Source organism: Mustela erminea, chromosome 11 (assembly GCF_009829155.1).
Source record: "Mustela erminea isolate mMusErm1 chromosome 11, mMusErm1.Pri, whole genome shotgun sequence".
NCBI classification, from domain to species: Eukaryota; Metazoa; Chordata; class Mammalia; order Carnivora; family Mustelidae; genus Mustela; species Mustela erminea.
The window spans coordinates 79273996-79286229 of record NC_045624.1 but is presented as its reverse complement, the minus strand read 5'-3'; the positions used below and the strand labels follow the sequence as shown (position 1 = coordinate 79286229).

The 12234-nt window shown below is 37.5% G+C and overlaps 1 protein-coding gene across 1 annotated transcript in view; it reads right to left on the bottom strand.

Moving 5' to 3' along the window:
• The window catches only part of SEMA3E (semaphorin 3E), a 253189-nt gene that overhangs the window by 10928 nt on the left and 230027 nt on the right, over window positions 1–12234 (bottom strand). The window contains exons 15-16 of the mRNA XM_032306024.1: window positions 9839–9906; window positions 7695–7834 (exon numbers count right to left, since the gene is read on the bottom strand). Of these exons, the coding sequence (XP_032161915.1) occupies window positions 7695–7834; window positions 9839–9906 (208 nt within the window). The remainder of the gene's footprint in view (window positions 1–7694; window positions 7835–9838; window positions 9907–12234) is intronic.

The following is a 12234-nucleotide window of genomic DNA, read 5'->3' as shown; positions in this document are numbered from 1 at the left end:
AGTTTTGTCCTCTGCAATCACAAAAATATCATTTATACATCCTTATATAGGTAAGGAATATTTGAACTAGTATGCCAAAGGTAAATAATCATAGACAAGGAATTTCAAAATTAGAGCTCAACTTGAATTTTGTGAAATTATCTTCCTTATCCATATTCATAAAATCTTTAATTTCTTTTTTCCCAATTCAGACAATGAGGGGTTTTTCTCTTCCTTCATGAAACTCACCCCTTCACCTTTGTCTATAGTTAGGTTCTCTCTCATAAGCTCTTTATCTTATTTCATCAATTCTCCTCTCGATGGCTTTTTCCCTTCAACCCATAAACATGACCAAGTCACCTTCTTTCTGAAGTCAAAAACAAAACAAACAAACAAACAAAAAACAAAACCCACAAATTCTCTCTCCTCTTGTCTCCCTCTGTTGACCCACCTCTCTCTTTCTCCTTCAAACCTTTAGGTAAAATACGCCGCACTAGCTGTTTCTAATGCTCCATAGCCTCCTTCATCCCTTAGCCTATTTCTAGGGGGCTCCCGGAGTAACCACCCCACTGAGCACATTCTCAGGGGACACTAAGTACTTCATTTCTGAAAATTTCACGGGATTTATCCAGTTCTTCTTCCCTGAGATCAATGATATCACACTCCACGGACTCCACGATGTCTACTTACTTAAGCAGCACTACTCTGGAGGTACTTGCCAGTGTCATACTTGGCATCAGTTACTTAACCTCATCTCCGTGATGCACACAGTACTGCTAACTACTTCAGAGAACTGTTGTAGGTTTTAAGTAAGTTACTACACACCAGGCATTTAGACTAGCACAGGGCACCTAGTCAGCCCTAAATGAAGGTGAACTACAATTAGGATTGTTTTTCTGTTTTCACCTTATCTTTTAGAATTTATCCTCTGATTTTTCCTTAGATGGGGTTTCTTTCCCCTTTACTTCTAGGCTTGGTTCATACTGCCTTTTATTTCCTCATTCTCCAGGGTAAGCCCAGGCAGTTGGAAGCACCTGTGACACTGTGGCTAAGGACCCAGAATTGAAACCAGAGTATCTGGTCTCAGATTCAGACTGATTTCATAGGCTATGTGATAGTGTGCAAGTAATTCAATCACTCTGTGCTTTGGTTTCTTTATTAAGTGGGGGCAATAACAGTATCTACTTCATAAAGCTATTGTGAGGATTAAAAGTATTAATATACTTAAAATTGTTAGGAACTGCCTGGCACACAGGAAATGATATTTAAGTATTGATTGCTGCTTTACTACTTACTTTTATTACCTCCATCAATTTAATTACTACCTCTATGCCGACATCTCTCACATATCTCTTGCCATTCCAGATCTGCCTTTTGTATTTTAGATTCCTGAACATATATTTACCAAAGTCTCCACCTAAATGCTTTACAGGAGACCCCAGTTCAACATGGCCAAAATGACCCAACATTCTTCTCCTAAACCTCCTATTCCTCCCTGCAGACCCTGTTACTGCACCATGAACTTCACAAATACCCAAACCAAGAACATGTGAATCATTTTTGATTGCTTCTCTTTTTTCTCAAAAATCAAATGCACTCCATGTCATCCCATAAAAATGAAAACTATCTTCTCCCCTCCTACCACTATTGTTTAGTACCGGTCAAAAATCTTCCGCCCGATTATTGAAATACCTTCTTAAATAGTCTTCTTGACATCTACTTCTCCTCAAAGCCTATATGCAAGTGTCTAGAGTAATGTGTCTAAACGGTTGTCTATGGGGTTTTCATGGCTTATAAATAAAGTGAGGTGGTCCCTTGATCTATCCACTCACTTCTGCATCCTCATTTCCAGCCACAGATCTACGTGTTGTTTCTTGTCCTCACACATGTGCTTATCCCATTCTCTCTGATAGTTAACTTCTACTTATCCATTAAGACCTGGCTCACATGTCACTTGTGCCTTGAATCTTTCTCTGACTGTTTATCATGAAACCTCCATACTCAAATTGTTGGTGGACACTTTTCTTGAAGTTTCAACATAAGTTTAATGAACACAATATACTATAATTAATCTGCTGACATTCTTGTATTCACTGTAAGATGACAGGTTTCTAAAGGGTGAAGGCTATGAATTACTCATCACCTATTAATGTACCCTCTGAGTACTTACTGCATTTAAAACACTAATTGCAGAAACTTAGAGACGAGACCAGAAGGTTGAAAAAGTATTCTACCTGAGAAATTAAACAGCCTTCACGATTCTCAATAAGAACAGAGAGCATATGCAAATCACATTGCTTTTATGTGTCTGAGGCAGTCATGGGCACATCTTTTGACCTTGAAGGTAAAAAAGGGCACATACAGAGTTCATGTTGTATCAGTGAACAGAAGAATTTACGTCCCTGTCACCTCAATGATCATCTGCTTCTGCCTTTCTCTCCACCTCCACATACTATATTCTTAATAGACCCTTTATAAACCAAATTTTGATCACGTCATGGCTCTGCTGCAAACTATCCAATGGTTACACATTTAATTCACAGCAAACACCAAAGTGCTTTGTAAGGGCCTACAAAGCCCTGCATGAGCTGGCCCTCTCCCTCACTCTTTGACTTTTAGTTTATTAGTGTCCCTATTGCTCATTCCCTTCTGGCCACATTGCCCTTCACTCTAGGGCTCCTTGAACAGATCAGAGGCACTCCCATCACAAGGGCATTTACATCAACTGTTCGCACTATCCAGAAAGTTCTCCAATACTAGCATACAGCCTACTACCTCAGTTCTGTCAAGTCTTTTTCAAATGTCACTGAGTTGGTGACCCTCCATGAACATCCCTTTAAAACTGCAACTTCTCCCTATAAGTAACCTCTCTTGTACTTTTCTTCTCAGATCATCAGATACATGAAATGTGGTTCTTATTTAGTTGTACTATTATTTTCATCAACACCATCATCTTCCTCTGTTCTCCCGAATACAGGTTCTATGCAAACAGGGCATATTGGGAACTCAATAGATAAGTTGCCAAAGAATTAATGAAGCACTATTTTGGTTAAAAAAAACAAGAAAACGAGGTAGAGTGCTCTTGGTTTTCTATCTACATAGGCTCAAATGAGAGAGAACATTTAATTTGCTACAGAATCCTATTTCTACCAATCCTTTTTCTACTCTCAGAGTAGAAGCCTGAAAGGGAAACTGAGAATGGGAACACACTGATGTATACCTTGTATTATAAGGATTCATGGCATCAGTGCCTAGAGTGGGAACTGTTCAAATTACAGGTGATTCTTCATAACTAAACATGAAAAAATGGACAGAAGGCATGAAGAAACACTTCTCCAAAGAAGACATACAAATGGCTAATACACACATGAAAAAATGTTCATCATCATTAGCCACCAGGGAAATTCAAATCAAAACCACATTGAGATACCACCTTACACCAGTTAGAATGGCCAAAATGGACAAGGCAAGAAACAACAAGTGTTGGAGAAGCTGTGGAGAAAGGGGAACACTCTTCCACTGTTGGTGGGAATGCAAGTTGGTGCAGCCACTTTGCAAAACAGTGTGGAGGTTCCTTAGAAAATTAAAAATAGAGCTACCTTATGACCCAGCAATTGCACTACTGGGTATTTACCCCAAAGATATAGAGGTAGTGAAAAGAAAGGTCATATGCACCCCAATGTTCATAACAGCAATGTCCACAATAGCCAAACTGTGGAAAGAGCTGAGATGCCCTTTAACAGAAGAATGAATAAAGAAGATGTGGTCCACATATACAATGGACTATTACTCAGCCATCAGAAAGGATGAATATCCAACTTTTCTATCAACATGGACAGGACTGGAAGAGATTATGCTGAGTGAAATAGGTCAAGCAGAGAAAGTAAATTATCATATGGTTTCACTTATTTGTGGAATATAAGGAATAGCATGGAGGACATTAGAAGAAGGAAGGGACAAATGAAGGAGGGGAATCAGAGTAGGAGATGAACCATGGGAGACTATGGACTCAGGTAAACAAATGGAGAGCTTTAGAAGGGAGAGGGGTGGGGGGCTGGGTGAGCCTGGTGATGGCACAGATTGCATGGAGCACATGTGTTATACACAAACAATGGATCATGGAACACTACATCAAAAACTAATGATGTACTGTATGGTGACTAAGACAATTAAAAAAAAAAAAGCACATTCCCGTTGGCAAAAGTACATAAATAAATAAATAAAGGACGCAATATGGAAAAAAAAGTAAATAAATAAACATGAGGACTACTGTTTTGGCTCCCAAGGCCGCAGCAGCATGTTTCACCGAAGTTTGATGGGACCATTTTTTTAGAAGTCAAATTCCAGAACTTCGGTTGGAAATAGTTTTCCATTTGCTACATGTCCCAAGCATCTGCAACTGTATTTGGGGTTCTGATTTCAGAAGGCTGTGTGGTTTAGTAGAGAGGACACAGACACATGGATTTGAGTTGACTTTACTACCTGTCAGTAACCTGGGAAGTGATTAAACATTCTGTGTCTTGATTCTGTCCCCCGTAAATCAGGTTTTAGAATAAAACGGTATATTCTACAAAATACACCCAGCAAATTCCTTGGTACTTAGATAATGACTACATGTGAAGTAGCTGAGTTTTGGAGTCAGGAATATCTGAGTTCAAACCTTGGGTCTCTCATGGACTGTGTTTAGGACCTATATCTCCTTCAGTCTTCATTTCTACATTCATAAGAAGAGGTCCATGACATTGGATGTGCATTTGTAAGATGTAAGAACAGTAAGGCAAAGTACCTACCAACTGCTGCAGATTCTGTGTGTGGTAAATGGAACAGTCTCACCCAAAAAGACTTCTATTAAAATCCTTTCCCACAAGGTATCACAAGAACTGAGGCACATCCTAACTAAGATCATTGAACCAAGGGAATAATAAACATTTGTGGAATTAATAAAATACACAGAGATTGTGTTTCATAGGTGTTATTTAAGAAAGCAGCACACCACAAAGTGCCTGAGAGAAGAGCATTAATCCAGTTTAGAAACTAGATAAATGAATTTCGAGATGCATTCTAGCAATTTAGCTATGTAACATTTCAAAAGCTTTATGTGAGCTACATTTTATTCACCTAAATATGTGCTTTCCAGAGAATTCCACGGGGCTGAGTTTAGATTTGCAGGCAAAAGTTCCAGAGGCAAAAATTCCAATTCCATAAAAGTGTGTGTGTGTGTGTGTGTGTGTGTGTGTGACAACCAAAATTTTTAACAAAGGTTATGGGCTGACTATAAATTAATGATTTACAGCTAAAAGTGTCTATGATGAACCTGGCTGACTACTCTCTAGGAGTGCATTAAAAGCATTAACATATGAGGTAAGAAACACAGGGGAAGAATTTTAGTATCTTATACAATGGTCAAGATTTGATAATAGAATACTCCTCTGTTCGTAGTAACTATAATAAAATGGTTTTCAAAAAAAAAAAGATCTTAAAAACCTCTAAAAACTCCAAAATTAGACTCTCAAAGAACTTTAAAACAAACTCTAAAAGGACCCACAAAGTCTTTCTGCTCTGTGCATTCAGCAAACACATCTCCCTTTTTCTGAAGTCAGCAATTTTGTGTTTTGTTCTAGATTCTGAATCGATCAATATATATTGCTATGTCTACAGAAACCAAGGATTATATGATGACAACAAATAATGCATGGCACAAATTCAAAATTTCAAGGATCAGTAAATAGATCAGCCATGGAAATTTGAAAACAGAAACTAAAATTTGGGGAAAGGAGAAGCAGATTATATCAACAATAGGAGAAAGAAGCTTATAATTGAACATTGATGGATGCAGCATGTCAAAATGATTTGGTAAAGATTTCCAAATGAGGCAGATTACAGTGACTTTCAAATTGGAACCAGAACATACTGAGAGAAGAAAACCACCAATGAAAGAATGACTTCTCTGTCTTCTGAAGTCATTCAATGAGAGGAGCTATAGAATATTCCTGGGTCCTCTCCTGCCAAGTGAGTTATGACAGAATTTAAAAATCAATTTCACATCAACTTTGTGGAATGGCAAATTCTTCAGTACTAAATCAACAATGTGCTTTAGTGCAATATGCTGTAACATTTTTGGACACATGTTTATTCTTATGAGGTCATGAAAACTTAAGAGAATCTTCCTGTCCTTGATTGCCTTTCTAGATTATCTCTAACAGCCTTTGTTGAGTGTCTTCCTCTCTAATAACTATTCCAGGAAACTGGGATTTATAAATTTAATCCTCTCCCAGAACATACTGCATGATTTTAGACCAAAAACATGTTGCATTTTTAGTTTTGCAATAGGCTAGAAAGAAAAAAAAAAAGGCGTAAAAAGTCAGTGTGTTCTACGTTTGGAACCTACAGTTGATGGCTTCACTGATTCCTTCTCTACCCACTGTGAACCTATTACTTCTTCCCTAGGTCCTAAGGCAGGTGTCTAACTTTTTTTTTTTCCCTTATTCAATTTTCAACCTTCTTTTTACTGAGAAACATTTTGCTAGCAGTCACCAAGATTTATTTCCCTTTAATTAACCAAATTTCACTCTTACTGCTTTTCTAATTCCACTTTTGTGAAAATTGAGTTCAAAGCCCACATAAGCATCTATAATGTTTTACCTGCCTTTACTAACTGGGTCATGCCCTTGACCTTGGCCAATATAAAACCAGATCCCTTGAGGCTCATAAAAAGATTATCCAGTAACTGCCTCCAGGCTATCCCTTATGTGTGCTTTAACTGCTTCCTACTCTTCATCTATAAAAGGAGCACAAATGAGTCCTCACTCATTATTTAGATAATAGAAATATAATCTCCACACTAAACCTACTTAAAAGGACAAACAAACTGATGCCTTTCTTTTGTTCCCAGTGGGCACTAATGGAACCCCTGTGGCAATGTTTCATGTATGACTCAATTGCTTTATCAAACAATTGGTTTAATGTTGCTGCTGTTGTTTTAATTCTATTATCCATGTGTCTGAGATATGTATGTTAATGGTGTTTAAATTAGTTATTTTTCTAGAACATTGCTTTGGGTGATAAAATTTAAGACAATCATTTTGACAACATGATACTAAAATCATGAAACTCTGAGTATCTACTGAATAAAAATCCAATTTTCAGAATCCAAATTTATACATACACATATACATATGTATAGAATTTATTTATATGTGTATATATTTATTGTGTATTTAATATATGTATATATTTATTTTAATATATATTTATACACATAAAATTTTATATATACATCTAGGTTTTTACAGCATATATAAATTATATACACATAGAAATCTATGTGTATATTTAAATTTTTTATATGTATATAAATCACACATTGTAAATAAATCCACTTTTTAAATAACACATGTATAGCACAATGGAAGATTCATTTTTAAAGGTTTTTTTTTTTTAATTTATTTATTTGACAGACAGAAATCACAAGTAGGCAGAGAGGCAGGCAGAGAGAGAAGGGGAGGCAGGCTCCCCGCCGAGCAGAGAGCCAGATGCGGGGCTCGATCCCAGGACCTTGAGATCATGACCTGAGCTGAAGGCAGAGGCTTTAACCCACTGAGCCACCCAGGCGCCCCTGGAAGATTCATTTTTAAACATCAAATAAGTCATCATCTATCTACTAATCACACACAACAAGTAAGACAGCACAGCGTGAATGTGCAGCTATGAATTACCTCCTCTTTCCTTCCATCGCGTCCTTTCTGTACAAACCAGATAACTTTTGCTTGCAAAGATCGTGGGGTACATTCCAGCAATGTGCTGTTGTTCTCTATGCCATAGGCCAGTCGCTCTTCAGTCTTATCCAAAGCATCCCCTACAATATAAATATTAAAATTAATGTTAAGACTTTGACTTTAACAGTAAATACTATTTTTAAAAATGATTTTATTTATCTATTTATTTGTCAGAGTAAGACAGAACACAAGCAGGGGGAGTGGGAAGCAGAGGGAGAAGCAGGCTTCCTCGTGAGCAAGGAGCCTGATGAGGGACTTGATCCCAGGATCCTGGGATCATGACCTGAACCAAAGACAAATGCCTAACCAACTTGAGCCACTCAGGTATCCCAGCAAGTAATATTTTTAAAAGCTTCTTCACTTAGATTCCTGGAGTAAAGTGAATATCTTTCATGATTTACTACTAATTTCTATGCAAGGTCATTTAAAGGAGATATTTAGAGGCAGTGGCACACCAAAAATCTAGGCTTTAGAGAGAACTGCAGGCTATGGAAAGGACCAGAAAAAAGTAAATGGGAGTGTGGGTCCAAGTACGGGGCAGTCAGGATACTAAGAAGGTGCATCAGTGTTAAATGCATGGAAAATCGGTGACAACATGAACCAACAGAGCAGGCAAACGAAGGTGAGCACTAAACATTCAAGTAAAACACAAGACAAAATTCATGGTTACCAAAAAAAGCAGAAAGCAAAATCAACATGATATGGTGCTACATAAACACAAGTGTGAGTGAGATCTTATCAAGGGACTGCACTGATCCAAATGTTGGGCTCCTACAGTAAGAAAAGGGTACAAAACCAGACTAGGGACTTCAGATCCGGAGCTTCCTGATTATTATGTACATCTTGGCCCAGAGAGGCTCTCACTGGACTTGAACTCAAAGTTGCATAGAGACGGATCTACTTAACTGCAGTGGGGAATAAAAGCAAGTGAATAGGGCATCTGGGTGGGTCACCGTTAAGCTGCCACCTTTGGCTCAGGTCATGATCTTAGGGTCCTGGGATCAAGCCTCCCATCCTGCTCTCTGCTCAGCAGGGAGTCTGCTTCTCCCTCTTCCTTTGCCCCTAGAACAGCTTGTGCTTTCCCAGCTCACTCACTCACTGTTTTTCAAATAAATAATTAAAGTCTTAAAAAACAAAACAAAACAGCAAGTGGATGTATTGTGTTTTAACCAACATCAAATTCAGTAACTAGAACCTGGGTTTTTTTTCCTTGTGTCTGAGTTCTCCTCACTTTCAGAACTGATGCCTACATTTTCATAGATCAAGATCCTGCCTTCCTCCAACCAATGTTGCCCAAGGCTTATGTCCTACACCAAATGCTCAGTTAGCCTTGGGTCTACTGAACATCACGATGCTGTGCAACTCTGGGTTGAATGCAAGCGCTCCTGGTCTCCCAGTCACGAAGGTTCATCTCCCTCGTACCTCCTGTGCAACTGAGGCCACCAATTACACAGCCAGTTCCACCACTGACACAGTGTGGAGAGTCAGGACCATGGTCTGCCATATTGTGTGACTTCCTTACATTTGATGAAGCAAATTTCCTCTCATCCTTTACCCATAAGACCGTGTACTAACTTTCCACAGAAACTCTCATCTGCATCTCAGAAACTCCCATCAGCCTGAGCTCTTAGCTTCCCTACTCTTGTGGAAGACTTCAAGTTTTTCACTTTATTTGACCCTGAAGCTTAGTAGGTAACTTGATACAAGTCTGATCACCCTTAAGAGGATTACCATAGGTTGTGTGACATGGTGAAGATATTCCTGGGGCTGAGATGCAGAGAGAGGTCCTACAAGTCACTGTGGCATCTTGTTCTAACATTCCCCTGTTCTGAGGTCTAACAGTAAGGTCTTCATGGTGGTATACAGAACTTATTTTCCTAATTAATTAAAAATTTTACGTCCACACAGAATTAAAATTTTGGTGTTAAAATCCACAAAATTTTAGCTATGGGGAAGAAAAAAGAATACTTTCAGTAACATTGTTCTACTATATATCAATCACAAAGAAAACAAGGACCATTTTAAGAGGTCTGCAGTTTATCCTAACCCCAGTAACCCATAGCAATTGATTTTCTCTGGATTACCGATGAATTGCTGTCCAAAGCATTGCTGAGCGGCGTTTCCGTGCCGAACATCTTGTCTGCGGAACCGCCTGAAAGAAAGTAGATGCATGTAGGAGATGGTCAGATTTCAATTTTCCAGACTTTAAAATGCAGCCAACTACATTAAGGATTCAAGTAGTATTCGGCTACTGAAAAAAATTGATCTGTCATACACAACAAGGATAAAATTCAAGTTTCATAGTTCCCTGTATTTCCACTGAATGTTATTCAATGGTAAGATCTATATAAAACTCTTATTTAAGTGTTCACATAAGTTTGAATTCTGGATCCTGACATAACTTGAGAAATCTCTTTTTATATTTTGTTTAAAAATCCAGTGCAATAAGAATTCTTCTGTTTCAAATGAGGGGTTTGGGGTAGTAAGGGAGGTAGGTGTGCAGGAAAGATAGTGGGATTTGAGGCAGATTACTTATTTGAATAAAAATCATAAAACTCCTACATATAATAAGGGGCATTCAAAAAGTAACAGTATTAGAACAGTAACAGTATTAGAATCCAAATATTTTCTTCTATGGCCATCTTAGTCACATAGCACAAATACAATTGGCAATAAAGACAGAAACCAATAATGTAGTCAACTTACTCTTTTACTCAGTATATATAGATATTATATGCCCCTATGCAACATGATTGTGTGTTATACATACTTAACAGGCTGTATGGCAAGACTGCCTATTAGATTTAGAATAACTTCCAGTTTTTTTTCTATTTTACAGATTGTTTAGATATATAACTGAAAAATAACAATGTTCTTTACCTTTGGGGGAAAAATTCTATAGTATAGATCTTGTTTTAAATTAGTAAGCATCTTTCTGAGGGATTGGACAATGGAAATCGTCATTATTAGCACTGAAATTCTAAGATCAAAATCTTCAGCGTATTAATTCAGATTAAAGATAAAAATAGAAGTATTACATAAGTGCAGAAAACACCACTTGCTTCTCTAAATCATGGCGTTTCTTCAAGATTAAGGAAAAAACAGAAGGCAGAGCAGAAGTTTCACCCCAGAGGGAAATGGCTAGGCTTCTGAAGTGACAATGAAATGCTCTAACCATATGCAATGATAAAATCTGGAAAAAGGAACCAGATTCAAATCCCAACGCCATCACTCACGTGCCGTCTGATCTCGTACATAACTTCTCTCTTGCTTGATTCTTCCTGTCCTCCTTTGTAAAATGAAGTTGGTCTGACATTTAAAAATTATTCCAATATCAATTTTTTTTTATTCTAGGCTTACCTAATTGCCTCCAAATAATGATAAAGGAACATCATTTCAAGAGATGAAGTGCTTTCTCTCATGTGAGTTGAGATCTTAGTTAACAGACCAGTACTTGAGAAGCAATGGTTTAAGTATATCCTTGTAATGAAAGCTAGAGCAGATGTCTATTTACAGTCAATTTTTAGAATTATGACCTGTGTGCAAAGCTGGCTTTTACAAAATTCAGAGATTGTAGATTAGAAGACATTGTCTAGAAACCTGGGATTTAATAAACTTCAGATTAAAGCTGCTGTATGAATCATCCCACTGGGTAAAACTGAAAAAAGAAATTGACAAAAAAGGAGCAAAACCAAAAAGTTTTATGCTTCTGTTATTATTTTATACTAGCATGTGTGCAGGTATAGATAACTGATAACAGCTCTGGATGAGAAGTAAAATGGTTCCATGGACTCCTTACTTCATACAGTATTGCATTGGTATTGGGAATCCAAAGTCTGCTGAGCAGTAGTGAGTAAGGGAGCAGGGGTAAATCAAGGAAATGGGAAATCGTTTCTACTCTGCAGAAATGCTGTATCAGGTTTATTACACATGTGGGGTGAGAACAAAGGGAGATGCAATCAGATAATTCAGGTATGCAATGTGAAGAATAATGCAAAATTTTGCAATGTCAGTAGTATGTAGAGTATGTTGAAAGTCATGAAAGCAAGCACTCATCCCCCAACAAGGGTTCAATTCATTTTATACTATCTTCATATAACTGTCTTTTATCTCAGCATTTTAGAAAGACTGTAAATGTTCAAGAGTTTGAGAAAGGTTAATCAAAGTTGCCTTTTATTCCAAAAGTTGCCTATTTCTCTTCTCTATCTTGCCACTTAGAAACTTTTAAAGAGAACACCAGAAAGAGACAACATACAAGAGCCAGGGGAAGTAAAAGACTTAGCTATATAAATTATAGTGTATTTTGGAAGACTATTTTAAACAAGTGGTTTGGATTGCGAATTAATGTTTTTCCTCTGTTGACTCATTTTCACTCTGTGAACAGAAAAGTATTTATTTTAATGACCAGTTTTCAATTTCTGCTTCTAGTCAGGTCTGAAGCAAAAATGATCTGCTGTAAAAGCAAACTATTTTCCTTTTC